The 19,047-nt window shown below is 35.9% G+C and overlaps 2 protein-coding genes across 5 annotated transcripts in view; both read right to left on the bottom strand.

The window, feature by feature from the left end:
• Positions 1-368: 368 nt before the first annotated feature.
• Positions 369-1,532, bottom strand: LOC129270526 (formyl peptide receptor-related sequence 6-like). Its single transcript, XM_054907895.2, has one exon. It carries the CDS (start codon positions 1,530-1,532, stop codon positions 369-371), a length of 1,164 nt encoding a protein of 387 aa, XP_054763870.2.
• A 7,415-nt stretch (positions 1,533-8,947) lies between these two features.
• The window catches only part of LOC129269523 (putative sodium-coupled neutral amino acid transporter 10), a 42,165-nt gene continuing 32,065 nt past the window's right edge, over positions 8,948-19,047 (bottom strand). For all 4 annotated transcript variants that reach the window (XM_064105898.1, XM_054907033.2, XM_054907035.2 and 1 more), the window contains 2 exons: positions 14,319-14,954; positions 8,948-12,757 (listed from right to left, as the gene is read on the bottom strand). In XM_064105898.1, the coding sequence (XP_063961968.1) occupies positions 12,749-12,757; positions 14,319-14,954 (645 nt within the window). In that variant the 3' untranslated portion in view covers positions 8,948-12,748. The remainder of the gene's footprint in view (positions 12,758-14,318; positions 14,955-19,047) is intronic.

The raw sequence follows: 19,047 nt of genomic DNA, 5'->3' as shown, positions 1-19,047 counted from the left end.
ACTGTGTGCATTTTTTTAAAGAAATGAGATACAACGTATGAGGTCACTGTGGGTCAGAATAATTTCACATTTCATATTACACATAATCGTTTGGTGTTCAATTTCGTTGCTTCCAAATATTCTGACACAAAACATCAACCAATAAAGAGCAAGACCTGGAAACAGTTCCTGTGTAAATAATCACTTCAGACACGCCTTGGTAGTCGCCATTGTTAAAAGACCTGTATGTTCTCATCAAGGTGCACAAAATCATAAGGCTGTGATTATCATTCCATCAAAAAATTAAGGCTCACGTCAATCGTCCATCTCTTTACAGGTCCATTGTAAGACGAGGCCCTGATCCACAGCAGCTGACGTCGTAACAGTCTTTAGAATTTTCTGCTTTTACGTACTGTTTTGAAAAGCTGTTTACATTCCCCACGAAATCGCGTATTTACGGCCAGGTAGACAAATATGTTGACGACGTGATTGATGCTTCTCATGGCAAAGCATGAATAGATGAGGGCATTCTTCCCCGTAGACTGTCTCCGGAACCTGATGAGGACGTCACCGGGTATGTGGTTGAGGATAGTGGAAGGCAACCAGAGCAGGAGAATGATGATGGTGGTGAAAAGAAGCATCTTGGTTGTCTTGTGGTCTCTTCGTGGCTTCACCAATCTTTCCTTCTTGGGCGACTGGTGAGGGTTTGCATTGGGTGTGGGTGGGCCCAAATTAGGCCCACCACTGCTTATCGTGAATACTTCGTTGTTCCCCTGGGGTACGGGATGGGCGATTCCGTCTTTATTAGAAATGGACGCTTCCAAGTTATCCTTGTGTTTTGCTGCAATGAATACGTTGTCATATCCATTGCATGTACTTTGATGGTGGGCTACATTTGAATCGGAGTTTGTAGCATTCTCGCATACAGAGGCACTGTTTCCCACTGTTGACTGAGGCAATTCCAGCATGGCCGCACGTACCCGAGCCTGCGAACGAATCGAGGTGTAGATCAAGCCATAGCAAACAACCGCCAGAACGAGTGTCACCGCAAAGGAGGCAGTGGTCAAGATAGAGACAGATATTTCAATGGCTGCTGGCATGCCATTCCTTACACAAACTCCAAAGTCCGCCAAATCAACGTAAATGAAGTTGTAGGACTGCGAAATGCCAGCGAACATCACCGAAATCACCACTCCAACGAAGGCCGTTTTGGGCGAGGTGCGGCGATCGAACGGTCTCTTTACGAGTATACACCGATCCACGGCGATAGCGGAGGTTAGGTAGAGGGCCGAATACGCTACGATCCGGATGCTAAAGATGGTAAACTTACAGAGGGCATCGCTTTTGACAGGGTCAGCGAGTGTGCGGATGATATCTATTGGTGCGATAATGCCACCCGTGAAGTCTAGAATGGCCTGGGATAGGATGAGCGTATCGGTGCTTTTCTTGGCTTTCTTACGACCATACACGGCGATTATGATTGCGTTTCCCGACAGTCCGAACAGCATTACTATCACATTTATAGAGAGGCTGACGATTTCTGTCTTATTCATCTTGACCAACGCAACTGCTTCCAGTCTCTATACAGGAGAGTGATAAAGACGGTCGATAAGTTCACATCTAAAGGAGATCGCTGAAGAAGTCCGAAAGGTGCATATTCAATGATATTCTCCCTGTTTTCAACTCAACTTTGAAAGTCCCATCCTGGAAAAAGAATTAAGTCTGACTCGTGTTTTGGTTACTTTCGTTCATAATCCTCGCGCTAAAATCATGAACAGAGAGTGTGGAATGGGTATTTCATTGTAGAGTATGCGTACGGTGTCGAGAAAAGATAGAGAGTGAAAAGAAGACATTGGTGTCAGCCTACCACAAACCTACCTAATGGCGTAGGGGTCTATACTCCTAAGACTCCTCAGCACAATTGTACAGGCTCCAATCATGCTGAGATGCACGTGTTTTACCGAATCGCATCTTTAATTGGCGCTATATTCAACAGATGAAAATCAATTCCAACCCGCAACAGCTGCTGCATGACGCACTGACCAATCAGATGCGAGCTCATTAGATGATTCAATCTCACGGGTTCGCCTGCCTCCCCACTTTTTCATTTCATTGACAGGGTGCGGAAATGCATGAAAAAGTCTGATAATACACGGGGTCATGGATTTGGCGTTAATTGGTCTGACTTCTAACACTCATCCCTCCTTCGTAACCTCCACTGGCTTCCAATTGACAAGCAGATTCGCTTTAAGATCCTCCTCATCACTTACAAGTCTCTTTCTGGTTCAAGCCCTTCATATCTTTCTGAACTTATCAACACCTACACTCCTTCCCGTGCTCTCAGGTCACAGAATAAGCATCTCCTTCAGGTTCCTCGTTTTAAGACACAGTACTACGGCCATATATAGCTCCTTCACCTTCAATGCTGCAACCCTCTGGAACTCTCTCCCTCTTGTCATCCGGACTACACCCACTTAAGACTGCACTTAAAATGTACCTGTTTAACAATTGATTAATTGTAATCTTTTTTTTTTTTTTCAATGCCCGTATTGTATAAGTTGAGATTTTTAATTCATGTATATGTGGAGCGCTTAGAAACCTTGTGTATTATGCGCTATAGAAATGTAATTTCATTTTTATTATTATTATTATTGAAAGAAGCAGACTAATGAAAGAAAGACAGGGAGAAGAATACGAAAGAAGAACGAAGTTACGAAGAAGCATGATCACGGCCGTAGAGAATTTGGAAAAGATGACGACAAAGAATGGAAAAGTAGAGCAACGACAATGTTATAATGATGAAGGGGGAACTATAATAAATAGAATATGAAGAAGGATAATATTTTTAAGAAGAAGAAAACTATGATGATGACGATGATGAAGTATAAGCAGCAATAAAAGAGGAGAATATAAAGAAGATGGAGAAGTGATGAAAAAAGAGATGGAAGATGAAGAGGTGATGAAATAAGAAGAAAGAAGGAGGAGGAGGTGATGACGAAGAAGGAGAAGAAAAATAAAAGAAGACGTAGAAGTAGAAGAAGGAGGAGGATGGGTAGGAGGGGGAAGAGTATAGGAGGTGATGAAGAAAAAAAAAGAATAAGAAGAATGAGGAGGAAGAGGAGAAGAAAAATGAGAAGTAGGAAGAAGAAGAGGAGGTGATGAAGAAATAAGAAACAGAAGAATGAAGAGGAGGAGAGGAAGAAGAAAAATGAGAAGTAGGAGTATTAGGAGTAGGAGAGGAAGGAAGAGGAGAAGATGATGAAGAAAAAGAAACAGAAGAATGAGGAGAAGAAAAAGAATGAGAGGTAGAAGGAGCAGAAGAAGAATGAGTAGGCGGAAGAGGAAAAGAAGAAGCGACACCTGAAGATACCATGGTGTTACATCATAAGCAGCCTGAACGACAAGGATGAGATTGGAAAAGTTCGAAAAAGCCCAATTAATGTCCTCGGAATTTTAATGCTTTGTACAACGGCGGCTCGGGGAAGGGACACATCCGACCCTTGCCACCCCCCCCCCCCCCCTTGAGAGCCATAACAAACATTCAGTGTTAGGGGAAATATGTCATGCATAATGCAAATGAGGACCTTTTTAATTTTTTTATTTTTCATGATATAAATTCACCATCAATTGGGACTGAAGACTTATTTTGGGGGCTTGTTAATTTATTCTTTTCGGTAAATGCAAAAAAGCCCCCCTTTTTGAAAAAATCCTGGATCCGCCCCTGGCTTCGTATGGTCTCCTTCAAATTTTATTGTTCAAACCGAAAATCAAAATAGCGCACGACTAAGTGCACGATTACAAGCGCGCGGAAAAGAAGAAGAATGTGAAGTTATGTCAAATGCAAACACAGTGGTTTCTTCACAATATGTTAAAGGAAAAGTCCACCCCAACAGAAAGTTGATTTAGATAAAAAGAGAAAAATCCAACAAGCACAACACTGAAAATTTCATCAAAATCGGATGTAAAAGAAGAAAGTTATGACATTTTAAAGGATCGCTTAATTTCATGAAATAGTTATATGCATATCCTGGTCGATATGCAAATGAGGAGACTGATGATGTCATCCACTCTCTATTTCTTTTGTATTTTATTATATGAAATAGGAAATATTCTAATTTTCTTCTCATTATCAGGTGGAACATCGATTAATTCCTCCCTGAACATGTGGATTGGCATTGTTTGATTCTATATGGTCAAGTCAAGTTTTGTCCTTATTGTCAAATTTATAAACAAGAGTGTCGCTAGGGCGAGCACATAATACGCCCACCTGTAACGCGGAAAATGGAGTTACTGGTCAAGCAAGAAAAGTGAAAGGTGGAAATTGACCTTCGACCTTTTGACCTAAAAATCAATAGGCTTCCTGGGATCCATGCTAGTATCATACAAACCAAATTATATGAGCCTATATAGGTTAAGTTAAACTAAAGTATCTCGTTAACAAGGACTCTTAGAAGGGTAAGAGGAGAACATGTCAGTTGTCACTGTGACCCTGAACTTTGACCTTAAAATCAACAGGCTTCCTGGGATTCATGCTAGTATCATACACACCAAATTATATGAGCCTTGGTTAAGTCAAACTGAAGTTATCGCGTTTACAAGGAAAAGTTAACGGACGGACGGACACCGAGCGTGATACTAAAATACGTCCCGTTTAGGACGGGCGTATACAAATTAAATATTTTATGATTCAATCAACAAATAACAAAGAAAATAGTGAGAGAGGACCATCATCGACTGTCTAGTTTACATATCACAGTGCTGTACATATAACTGTTTTGTGAAAAATAAGCGAAACTTTAAAATGTCATAACTTTCTTATTTGACATCCGATTTTGATGAAATTTTCAGCGTTATGATAGTTTGATTTTTCTCTATTTATTCAAATCAATATTTTTCTGGGATGGACTTTACCTTTAACCACTTATCATTAATTTGGTTTCAGCGTTATCTAATGTTCGGCATTTGTGCATTTTTCTTAAAGATTTGTTTGTAAGTTTTCAGAGAATGACGCACGAGAGTACGTCATGATAACTAATTGATGTTTTTTTCTTCTTCGTCAAGGTAACCCTTTAGAGGATTCGTATGTTTTTCTGATTCCGCTCCTGTATCATAACCGATTTATCTTTTTGCTCTCTCTCTTTAACTCCATTTGGGCATCATTTTTGAAATATTAGCCCTATGCACATTTCTGGCCGCCACTTAGCGAGTTTTTGCAACACATGCTTCTACACAGATTTGATGAAAATGACCCCCAAAACCCCATTGTTTTGTTCAATATTCGTAGCAATAAATTATGACGTCTAATTTGCTTTAATGCACAGTAGAAATTGCCTACTTTTATTTTCGATACAATAGAATACGAACCTCGTTACATAAATTAATTAGTCTGGCCATTACTAACCATTTTAATTTTCAAAACCAAATATTTTATATTTTGGAACTAGGCCTACACATTCACAGAATGCACATATAATTATCAATCATCAACAAATTATATATCAGTGTTTCAATAATTTTATGACAAATGCTTTAAGGAGAAGTTCACCTTGAAGAAAAGTTTGTTGTAAAAAAGCAGAAAAAATAATTAAAAATATTGGAGAAGTTTTTTTTAAAGGAAAATCCATTAAAGATTATAGTTGACGTTTATCATTATGGTGCACTCTCTTGTACATATCATCCTTTCCCTTGTACCATATTGAGAGTTATTTGTAATCACATGTTATGATGCATCTACGTAGAGTGACATGAATATTCAATGCAAGTCTTAACACAGTTAATAATAATGGTTAAATACCCATGTTCTATTAGCAGTAAGTCGGTAAAAAAGACAATGGGTGCATATACCTTGAGGACAGGTCCTGAAAAGGACTTATGATTTAGATGTACTCTTTGAAAACTGGCTCTGTCCTATGTGCTTGATGCAACAGCCACCATTTTGGAATAATGTTTTTGAAGTAAAAGGAAATGTTGACATAAAAAAAAATGCAGTGAGATGTTAGCAAGTACATGTAGTAAAGAAGATTCGAATAGCAATTTCAAATTAAACACAATTAAAGGCATCAAACTTGCCTATCTCAATGTCAGGAGTATGGTAAATAAGGTTGCTGATGTACAAAATTTGTTTAGTAATGATCGTTATGATATATTCAGTTTGTCTGAAACATGGTTGACAGATGAATATTCTGATAGTTTATTTTCTGTTAAAGAATATAAGTTTGAAAGAAGAGATAGGGGCACCCATGGAGGAGGAGTGGGGTGTTACAAATCTGAAAATACTTCCTACGTGAGAAGAACAGATCTTTAACCTGTAATATTAGAAATATTGTGGCTCGAATTGCTGCGCGCTAATAGCAGCTCAATGCTCGTTGGTATATTGTATAGGAAACCCGATAGTCACTTAAGAATTCTTTAAGAGTTTAGAACAAAATCTTGAAAAAGTATTTGCAAAGTCATGCAATTTTACTATATACTCAGGTATTTTAACTGTAACATGTTAACTGTCAAAAAGTAAAAAATCTATGTATGACCGAGCAGATGACACGGGTTATATCTCAACCCACGAGAGTTAATACGCCTAACAGTCAATCACTTATTGATTTAATTTGTGTTCCTGACTCACCTAGTGAAAGTGACATTAAATCAGGAGTACAAATAATAGGTTTAAGTGATCACTATGTAATATTTACTGTCATTAAAGGTAAGTTGATTTTTGTTCGTGATGACTTATATATTTTTGTTTTCTTTTTAGAAACGGGCGTGAAATTATTTGTCTATTGATATACTGAAGGTACAATAAAACAAATGTCAATTTTCTGAAAATATGACATTTCATTGATTTCTTTACTATGCTCGCATATGGCGTCACAAATTAAATAATCAAAACTCTAATTTTATTCTTTTATGGATTTTGCTCATACCATCAGCAATATTTTTTTAAAATCATTTATCTGCTTTTACAACGAACTTTTTGTTAGGGTGAATTTTCTGGCATATGAGTGATATTACATTTTGTCTTTGTATGGGTAGATCACTGTTGTACAGAAGAGGGGGGGGGGGGCTTCGAGTCATGGACCCCCCGAAAAAAAAATATAATAAAGTAATGACCAAGAAAAAAAAGAAATAATGAAAGAAAAGGAAAGGAAAACATGTCAAATAAAATATCGCTTTCTCAGTAAAATCTTTTCAACAAACTGAATTCTGTGAACCAAAAGGTTTGACTTATACTGAGTTATTTTTTTATTTAATAATTTATGCTATTACTATTTAACTTGCCAAAAAACACATATAGTAATAGGACCCTGGAATAACGTTAATCAAGGACCCTGGTACACAAATACACTATAATTGTATGATTCACAGTTGACACTGCTAAACTGCTTTCATGCATGATTTGCCATTCATATAATAATAATAATAATCCGCTTTTATAAAGCGCTTAATACATTGGAACGACGTCTTACAAGGCGAGAGTCTGACCCGCTACACCACAACACTTCCATATACAGCAGGGGCCGCGGAACCGGGGGGGGGGGGTGGGGGGCTTCAGCCCCCCCCCCCCCACTTTTTTCCAAAACCGTGTACAAAAACGTAAAAATTACCATATGATTGTGATTTTTAGCATGGTCAGCCCCCCCACTTTGAAAACCGTTCCGCGGTGGGGTGGGGGGCTTCAGCCCCCCCACTTTGAAAACCGTTCCGCGGTGGGGTGGGGGGCTTCAGCCCCCCCCCCCACTTTTTTCCAAAACCGTGTACAAAAACGTAAAAATTACCATATGATTGTGATTTTTAGCATGGTCAGCCCCCCCACTTTGAAAACCGTTCCGCGGCCCCTGTACAGTGCGTATCAATAAAAAGTTTACACTTTGAAAAAGTCCTGGGAATAAAAAAATATACAAGTGGGTAATTTTTTTATATATAATTTTGGGTTTGGGTCTCATCTATCCAATAAAAGTAAAAGTTTTGACAGAATGTTACACTTGAGTGAGCACTGTCCATTTTTGTAAAGCTCGCAGAAATCTGTTTGCGCAGAAATGCTCATTTTTACACTGTGTCAAGTGGAAAGGGCAAAATCAAACTTAACCTGCGAAACATTTCTCATACATTTCCCTTGCACTTTTAGTCAATTGAAATAAAACAGATGCATTCAAGCATTTTGTAACAATTTTTCCACCCAGATCGAAATTTCAACACTTAGTAAGAACAACCTTTACCCTTTCTGTGCCAGCTGGATCTGAGGACATAACTGAATCTGAACAAAAGTTTATATCAGACATCTCCAGCATTTTTTTATCATTTAAAGTGGGTTTGCATTTCATTTTCCTTTTAATACTTGTTTCTCCACACTTTTTCCAAGCTTGACAATGATTAACAAAATGAAAATCAATCCTAAGCCACTTCATGTAATCACAACTCAGTGTAAAGCAAATATCGTCACGATTGCCTCGGTGTGTGGGGCAAGGAAACAATTTTAAAAAGGTAAAAGATATCTTCAAATCAATTTTACTAGCTAAATTCCACATGTTCTTCATGATTAAGGTCTACTTTTATTCGCATAACTATTACAAAGTTCTGCGCAAATCATTTTTCACTTACTTTTAAAAAGTAAGTGGTGCTCACTCAAGCGGAAATATTTTTCGACAGTTATATCATCATTTGCTTAAATGGATCTGTACCAATGTTAAAATGTGGAAAAATCTTCAGGATATTACAAATGTATGATTTTACAGGATTTTTTCTAAGTGTAAACTTTTTTTTTATACGCACTGTATAATATGACAAACCATGCAAGTTACAATTGACTGTTAATATTGTTTCTTTTTTCAATTTTTTTTATTCCCCCATCCAATGGAATTATAATAAATCTATAGGAATGATGATATTTTTCAGAGGTCTAATTAACATTTCTATAATTAAAAATAGTATCATAAATTACATGTATGTTACAAAGAAATAAAAATTTGTCAATATATTTCTTTACAAAAAAACAAAGTTGGTCACCTCTTTTGTTGTTGTTGTTATTGTAGTTTACTAAATAAACAAGTGATCAAACAGCTATCATTTTGGCCCAAATTCACAAATGTGGTTTTGATCCCTCTGGTGTCAGTTTCATAAAGAATTGTTATAATAACAAATACCCAATTTCTATAACAAGTTCGCTATCAGCCAATCAAATTGGTAGCTTAAAACTGTTAATTCAAATTTGTTATTGTAACAAGTTTTATGAAATGGGCCTCTGGTACCCATTTCATAAAACTTTTTATTATAACAAATTTGAATTAACAGTTTAAAGCTACTGAAATCCTTCAATTTGATTGGCTGATAATAAACTTGTTATAGAAGTTGTTCATTTGTTATTATGACATTGTTTTATGAAACAGGACCCTGTTCTCAAACCATGGCTTATGAAGATTTCATCCACAATTACGCTCAATATAATAGTGTGTATATTTGAGAATAATGAATGACCACGTTTAATCACAGCATGCTAAATTGACACGAGTTTTATACTAAGGTTACTGTATTATTGAGTCTGCTGTTAATGTAAAAATTAACAAAAAAACAGTGGGCTCATTAATGATGTAACCTTCCATTAGTAACAAGTGTCAGCGTTCATTACCTGACTGAATCAAAGCAAAAACTTTTTGCATAAAAAGAACTTAACAAGAGTGGACAAAAACAGTGGGCTCACTGACAATGTAACCATCAGTTAGTAACAAATGCCAGTTTAGTGAACATTCATTAGCTGACTAAATGAAAGAAAAAAACTTCTGCATAAACAAATAACTTCACTAAACAGGAGTGGACAAAAACTATAGGCTCATTAATGCTGTAACCTTCAGTTCGTAACGGGTGCCAATTTAGTGCAGATTCATTACCAGGTTGAATCAAAGCAAAAACTTCTGCAAAAAAAATAATAACTTAACAAAACAAGAGTGGACTCAAAACAGTTGGCTCGTTAGTGTGCTGTAACCACAGGTGCCACTCATTAATGGCCCGACTTTTGCATAAGCCATGGTTCAAAATCATGGATTCAAATGAATTCAGACCTTGAGTCTGAATATGTCATGATCAAGCCCATAGCCAGGGGGTGCAGGGGATTCGATTGAACTCCCTGAAATTTTCCAAAAGCAAGAAAAATTGGGAGGAAAAGTAGGAGAGGAGAAAAGAGAGAGGATCGAACTACCAACTTGAAAACCCTGGCTACAGGCCTAATCATAATCAGTTGGTTATACAATGAACCTTACATGACATCAGTTGTATATGGATGTTCAACAAGACTAGAGAAAGATTGTAGACTTTAATATTTACATATAAGCATATCCAAACAAATTTAAAAATACACTAGATACTTAGAAATTACAGGCACACATAACAGTATATAAAAATATATTGCAAAGACACAAAATTCAACAACAGGAAGACTTATAAAAGGCAATAAGAATTGTTTTATGAGCTAAAATATGTTTTTGAACAGTACAAGTATCATATATTTATTATTTACACATGTTAAATCTATTCATTTTTCCCTTCATTTTTAGTTGGGCAAACAATCATTTCAGAAGAGGCAGTACCGGCCCCGGGGGCCACTTACATTGGCGAGTGGATACCATGGGCGACCAAAAAAAAACACGTAAAAAGGATGTCTCTTTCAAGATAGGGCACGTTACGTACGTAACGTAATAAGGGTGTCAAAAACACTAATATAATGAAAAAAGGGTATCTATTTTCGCTAGGAAAGCTACGTGTTTAGGGTCAAATTTGCGAAGGTGTAAAAAATTAAGAGTAAATGTTTTATAAAGGATGTACTTTTTGCCTCAACTGTCAACACTACGTGTTTAGAGTACGATTTGCGCGAGATGTGGGGCTGTACTAAACCCAATGATGTAGGTAAAGGTAAAACCGACGACCGTGACATAACAATAAAAATATCGCTGTACTTGTTTAGGGGGTCAATTCAGGGAATACATGTCAAGAGTATCGTTTTGTTTTCAATACTTGTTAAGGGTAGGGTTTCACACGCCAATATTTGTTAATGGGTGCATTTTCAGAATATGGAAAATACGTGTATAGGGTGCTTTTCGAGACCCCATGGTCGCGCATGGTATCCACTCGTCAATTGAAGTGGACCCCCAGTACCGGTTATTGGATGCGGGGGGAGGGGAGCAAGAGAACCTTAAGGTGACTTGGAAAGAAATTTTCTTCTCTTCAATTGAATAAGAGGGATATCAAAGAGTGACACGACCCAGGTTTCTCTTTTCTAAAGCTACATCTTTTCTCCTTTCTTTCTCTTTTATCCTCTCTTTCCTCACTACTTCAAAATTCATAGGAAGGGGGGGGGGTACCCATATGTAGCACTGCCCCTGATTTCAGCTTTCACCTTAAAATGAATGTTATCAGGGGTGGATCCAGGATTTTCCAAAAGGGGGGGGGGCAAATTTTCCGGAGGTAAATTTTGACACACAAAAAAGGGGCTTTTTGCATTAAAAATTGTAATTTGTTTTTTTCAAATGGCCCCCCTGGATCCGCGCCTGAATGTTATAACACCCATTACATTGACATTCTTCGTTTGATACTTTAGCTACTCATTAGTACTTGATTAAATAAAAAAATATATATTATTATCTGAAAGAAGCAAACATACATTTTCTTCAAATGAGAAATCTGAATATTAAATCATCCATTCCACAATTCATACAATTTCTTGATTGAATTATTGTACATTCATTCATATCGAAATTTGAAAAAAGGTTGACACAATCTAGATTACTTAGTAAACAAATATCACCCATCAGCGAGGGCACTGGTAAAATTATACGCACAATGTAACTTATGTAATTGCTTGGATCATTTGAGAAGTAATGAATGTGGATTATTACATTAATTCCCAAGCAAAATGGCGTGCATTATTTGTTTTATAAGACAGTATTAAGTGTGGATCCTTGTTATAAGTGAAGCCATCATCCTCATCTCAAAATCAAGACCAGTCATTAGATTCTACTAACAACCCCTCAGTGAAGCCATCATCCTCATCTCAATATCAAGACCAGTCATCAGATTCTACTAACAACCCCTCATTACTGGTCATCAGTAAATTAACTTGTTAGGAATGCCTAGTCATATGGGTGCACTCAATCAATCAACTCAACTGGGATCCATTTCATCATCTTATATAATAGAATGTGCAAGTTAACATATAGTGCAAAACGTAGAATTGGCAATTCAAAGAAATTATGATAAAATTGCCGCATGATTTTTGTTTATAAAAGTGCACTTATTCTTCCACCTGGGAAAAATTAAAAAACAAAATCATGGAAACTTCTATCATCACAAAAATTGCAAACAGTATCATTCTTCTGATATGGCACTTGAATCATAAAACATTTCAATCAAAATTTATTCGCATGCCTGGGTCAGCGGGAATGTTGTCATATCAGAATCAACAACTTTTTACATGTATTACATTATTTTACAAAATTTCACACTCAGTGCAGTTACAGAAATGTGGGCATAAAATAATAAAATTGAAATTGAAAATGAAATAGAAATTGAAATTGAAAACTTAACTCAATGAGAGACAAATAAAAAGCAAAATGCTGCCAAGCAATATACATTTCCATTAAAAACAAAAATAATAAATTTGAATAGAAAAATAGAAGTAAGGATTTTGTTATTCTTCTTGGTGAATAGTTTGCTATCTGAAGGTCACACAGCTGCATATTTGGTCCCTGATTAGAGTGGTTAATATCTTCATATTTTATCCTCTGTCTGCCTAGACTTCCTGTGACGGGGGCACAAAGAGATGAGAAAGGGGGGGCAGAGAAAAAGGGATGAAACATCAAACATGTGGGTTTGGTTAAAGTAAACTGTCAATTACTAAGGCAAAATAGTGTATTTTAGCATCCACTTCACAGATGCTTTCTGCAACGTTCAGAATGTACTGAAATGCCCGTCAAATCACAATGGACAGATTAGAGGTCATTGTCGAAAGTTGGTAGACCGGGACATCGCATGTCTTAAGATTCGGACAGAACAAACGATTACAAATATGCTGTGCATCCAGAGTCCAGGACGACACTTGTTTTGATCCACTGATTTTCGACAAAGGCTGCTTTGTTACGAATGGATTCTGACACAAGATTCTATAGAAACCGTCTGTGAAGTGATTGTTAAAATGCCCTTGGGGAAAGAGGGAACTTAAAAAAAAAAATAGATACAGCTTAGAAAAATTGCTTGAAACAACAACAGCAACAGGGTGATAAAAATATCCAGAAACTGGTTTTAAAAAGGAATATACTGAAAATGCATTTGTGAAATGTAGTAAGAGAATGTCCATTCAATATTTCCTGTGATCTAATAAAAGAGAAATGAAACCTCCACCAGTGATATAATTGATTTTTAAAAAAGAATAAGGAATAGATGATGAATTAAAGAGCTCTGCAGACTCAGTAACACATGCAGCACTAAAAGCACATATCAGTTGTATTTGATAAAATATGAAAAGGTGCATGCATAATTTAAAAAATCATAGATGCTTAATGTACCACCAATCAAAGATCAAATTTCCTTATCAAGAAAAGAATTGGTATTAAAAGTGAATTATAATTTGTACACAGTAAACAATGTATTTTTTCAATCAGTTAATGCTTTTCATGCTAGTAATTTTGCACTAATGTATATAGATATATATCTGTGAAAGAGTATCCCAAATTCACAGAAAGTAATTTCATCATCAACATCATGATGATGATACACAAGAAAACTAGTTATTTAAATGATATCGTGTGCATGTATTTGAGTTTGAACTATTCAGGAACATGCATTGTCAAATGATGCATTTTCAAACTTGAGTTCCCATTAATCCACGCAGGCAGTGTTTCATTTGATTGAGACTTACACAGTTTTTCCTTATCCCGATTGCTAGCAATCACCGGATGCAAATAGAAAGAAAAAATGTACTGAAAATCAATGGGAACCTTTCCAGCATAGTATGCAGTGCATTACCTGAAAAAGAGCTATTTTAATTGAGCTATTCCTCTATAAATTGGCAATGTGATGAAAGTACAAAATGATTTTGAATATGCAAATTCACAACTTTTGGAACATTCATTCACTATCATTCATTTTGGACCTGTGTTTTATAATATTTTATTTTTTGAAGTGTGTAACAGATTTGAAAATGTAGAAATGGTTGCCAATATTGGTTGCCGATTTGAGGAACAAAGGCTAAATAATTTTGATGTTCAAGAATTATGGTACACAGATTTCATAATATGAAATCAGTGTACCTTAATTCTTGTAAAAACATGTATATGAAGAGCATTCAGTGTCCATCACCTTACCTCTCTACTTCGAATTTTCTTCTTATCCTTAGCGAGATCGTTTTGTTCCTGATTCATCTTGACCTTGCCCTCATCATCCTCATCCTTCTCTTTGACGTCAAAAACATCCTCCTGATCAGCAAACTCTTCCTCTTTATCCTCAACCATCTTCAAATGGTTCTCCAAGAGTTTATCTTCCACCTTCTCAATCTGGGCTTCATGTTCTGATTCATCTTCAGGTGCTTTATCGTTCCCTTCATTTTCTTCCTCCTCTTTGTTTTCGTTCTCTCTATCATTGTCCCTCTCCGCATCACCCTCCCTTTGTTTATCTTCTATTCTTAATAGATCCTGGTCTTCGACCTTCTTCTCCTCTTCAACGGCCACGCCCTTTACTTCCTCCAGGTTTGGGACGGCATCACCATTCCCTACTCCGTTCCCTTCATCCTCCTTCTCCTCCTCCCCTACGATTTGTATCACACCATCACTCTCTCCATGCTTCTCCTCTTCTCTTTCTTCTTTTGCTTGTTTTTCGCTTTCCTTCTCTCCATCAGCCTCGGCTTGATTGAGGACTCTCTGTTGAACGCCGGCCAGGTTCAGATCGTTCCCAGGTTCTAAAACGGCATCTTTATCCACTGATTTAATCATCTTATCCACTGGCTGAAAGCAACAAAGTTTGAAATTTATCCAGTGATGTGTAAAAAAATAAGTTGATATACCCTAAAAAGTATGTAAGGATTAATCATCTCAATACAATCGCCTTTTTAAATAGTTTGGCTTGGGTATCACTGGACTGGGCAACTTTAAGGGTTATCATCACCGACATCTCTAGTGCTATTCTGACTAAAAGGAAGTCAGGACAGCAGAAACTCTTATTTTATCATTGGCTCTTACTTGAAAAAAAAAGGGGAAACTTCTACTAGTAGAAGATGTGTTGTAACATATGGTCTATATTCTGGTTTGAAATATTGCTACAATTTTGTATGTGTGATTTAAATCTTATTGGAAACCCCATCACATTCGTGCACACCATAAATTATTCCCATGGTTTAAACTTTTATAAAATGACCATTCACCAATAGGGTTCTATAATGCCCTGTATTCCGAACTCTGGTTTAATTATATCCATGATAAAAGGGTGAATGTTAAAAACCAATCTGCAATTGATCATGTTTCTTTAATTCCCTTCGTGCTAAAAGTAGGGGTATCCACAAATGCCCCCTTAAACAAGTGAAATGCCTCTGGCTGTCTCGCCTGCATCACGCGATTAAGCAGTGCTGACTTTGAAAACTACTATAAAATAATTATTCACAAAAAACACCATTCATATAATGATACAATACTACGTTCATTGACATTTGACCTTGATCATGTGACCTAAAACTTGTGATACTTGATTACCCCTATATCCACATTTTATACACTATATGTATAAACTTTGAAAATTATGACAGCAATCTAATAATTACCTCTAACATGGCCAAAGTTCAATGACCTTAAATGACCTTTGACTTTGGTCATGTAACCTGAAACTTGCATGAGATGTTCAGTGATACTTGATGACTCTTATGTCCAAGTTTTATGAACTAGACCAATACACTTACAGAGATTTGATGGTAATTCAACAAATACCCCCAACATGGCCAAAGTTCATTGACCTTAAATGACCTTTGACCTTGGTCATGTGACATGAAACTGGGACGGAATGTTCAAAAGATACTTGATTACTCTTATGTCCAAGTTTCATGAATCAGATCCATAAACTTTTAAAGTTATGATGGTTATTCAACAGATACCCCCAATTTGGCCAAAGTTCATTGACCCTAAATGACCTTTGACCTTGGTCATGTGATGTGAAACTCAAGCAAGATGTTCAGTAATACTTGATTAAACTTATATCCAAGTTTCATGAACTACGTCCATATATTTTCTAAGTTATGATGACATTTCAAAAACTTAACCTTAGGTTAAGATTTTGATGTTGATTCCCCCAACATGGTCTAAGTTCATTGACCCTAAATGACCTTTGACCTTAGTCATGTGACCTGAAACTCAGGCAGAATGTTTAGTAATACTTGATTAACCTTATGGTTAAATTTCATGAACTAGGTCCATATACTTTCTAAGTTATGCTGTCATTTCAAAAACTTAACCTTCGGTTAAGATTTGGTCTGAAAGCGGCGCCTATAGTCTCACTCTGCTATGCAGGTGAGACAAAAAATTTTACACCCAAGCATTGGACACTTGTCTAACACTAAATGGCTATGAAAAATATCATAGATATCTATCTCAACAGCTTTTAATAGTGTGCTGATACATTGAAAACTTACATAAGAGATTTGCATCACATTTGGCTACCAAAGTTCAACCACAGTAGACCACAGATGAAACTTAAACCAGAGTTCAGAATTGTGGATGATAAAGATATAAAAAAAGGTGACACGACATTTGCTCCGGTCTTACTATCTCAGAGAGCATAGGATTAGAGTTAGGATTGTAATAGAGTTTTTTGGGTTCAGACTTCAGAATAATGTAGATAAGGATTAGGGTTAATTCAGTTTTGGGGGTTGGGTTTTATGTTTGGCTTAACATGCATATTTTCCATCGAAGCAGTTGTCGCCGGAGCAAATGTCATGGAACCTTACTTAATGACCATATTACAGAGGCATCATAATTTAGGACAGTGAAAAGTGGAGGGGTATCTTATATGAATGGATGGTATTTCCAAATCCCAACTGAAAATACAAAACATGATGTTAATATAGAGTGGAACCTCTCCCCAATGTTTATACATATGAGTATGAGATTACTTCCATGCTATGTATTGTGTGTAATTGAATTACAGGACCATAGGCCTTTCTCAGATCGGTGCAATTGTAAAACATTACTTACCACTTCTCAATTACTTCATGATTTTTAATTGTTTCAAAAAAATTGTATTAAGAGAACATGTCATATTCATTTTCATTCAAATTGATAATGCGGAGGATGATGATGATAATGATGAAAATCATCTCTATCTGATATTCATAATAAAATTTCCCCTTCCACAGCAATAAAATAGGCACAAACAATTATCGTCATCATCACCAGCATCATCATCGTCATCAACACCATCATCATCCTCATAAGTCACAATCATAATAGAAATAATCATAGTGAAAAATAACAAATATAGTGTGATTTAAATAAAAGGAACAAATATTAGATGTTAATGTCACTCATTCTATTGCTTTCTAATGCAATGTAATTAGTTTTCTGTTCTTTGATAAAGCATGTAACCAGCAAACATCACAGACAAATACTCCTAAAGTAAATACAGAGGGAGAGAGAAAGAGGTGTTATAGAGCAGATTAGAAGATGAAATGAAAATTTATGAAATCTACAGGAGAAAGGACTTGAGAAATGCACATGATGAGAATCACAGCAAGACAGGTGTTTCACGGTGAATTGAACAAATCAACAGGGAAAATTGTAATTTCATATAAAAAAAATTTAATCACAAATTTGTACATCGGCACAATGACACACAGCATGGTCATAAAGCTTCATATAAAAGAGATCATTACTTTCGCAGAGCAAGGAAATTGAACTGTCCAATAATTAAATGAGTATTTTCGTCACATGTCTTCATATGAAAAAAATAAGACAAACTGAGGAATGAAGCTCAAAAATATCAATGCATCACAAAAAAGAACCATTTCCTTTAAACACAAAGCATTGTGAAGATCAGGTACATGTAACACCTTCCAAAATAGAAAGAACACTATCAAGACATGATACTTTAACTAAAAGCATGAAACTAATCCCCAGATTCTGTTTATTATTGTATTCCTTTAAATATTAGGTAGCAAGTACTGGAAATATAGAACATACAAGTTAGCAACAATAAAAAATATGAAAAAAATTCTATTACACAGTATCAATCTATTGTATGTTTTTTATGTTCATGTTTAGGAAATGTATTCATAATCAAAATAGTTTTCTCCACTGTTTGGAGACAGATTTTCATGGCTGTTTGGTTTTAAAGTTCCTATGTCACAACCACCTTTGAACAGCGCTATCTCTAGTCCTAAACTAACTCATGATGACCCTGTATCGTTATCCAGGATGCAACATTTTGAAATGTAGTCTTGCGACGTTATGCTAAATGGTAGAATTTGTTTTAAGAATGTTATATTACCCATGAATTAAATAACAAAGTACCCAGTCAGTCAACCCTAGAAAGTCAATGAAATTTAAAAAATTTTAATAAAAAAATCACGAAAAATGTTGAGTACTGATAAAGTCTCCATAACGATCATTATACCATTATGGTCTTTTCATATTGAGAAAAGGAGTGAGTCATTTCAACTGATATTGCTAATAGATGCAAATTTTGGTACATTATATACATATACATAGCTTCTTCATGTAGCAATCAATCATGAAAATACATTTTCTAACAGGAAAAAAAATTGTGGTGCCTAAAAACTTTATACATTTTAACATGTACTACACTATCAACCCTAGATATTTTAACAATGCCACATGAAAATAACATTTGTGCACCAATTGAGAAGACACGTCTATCAGGAATCTAGTTATAACTTATATCATGGAATGTCATTTCAAAATGAATATAAAACATATTTAATATATGCAAAAGAGAATTTATCAGAGAGAAAAATATGAAAATTAAAGAAGGCACATGCATCCCTTTCACATGATTGCAAATTTAGTGAAATTGAAAAAAAAGTTTTGAGACATGTTC

This window comes from Lytechinus pictus, chromosome 10, assembly GCF_037042905.1.
Source record: "Lytechinus pictus isolate F3 Inbred chromosome 10, Lp3.0, whole genome shotgun sequence".
Classification (NCBI taxonomy): domain Eukaryota; kingdom Metazoa; phylum Echinodermata; class Echinoidea; order Temnopleuroida; family Toxopneustidae; genus Lytechinus; species Lytechinus pictus.
Note: the sequence above shows the minus strand (reverse complement) of the source record. Positions and strands in the feature narration are given on the sequence as shown.

Excerpts from the sequence above, each read along its gene's own strand:
- LOC129270526 (XM_054907895.2), bottom strand. The coding sequence starts at position 1,532 with ATGAATAAGACAGAAATCGTCAGCCTCTCTATAAATGTGATAGTAATG.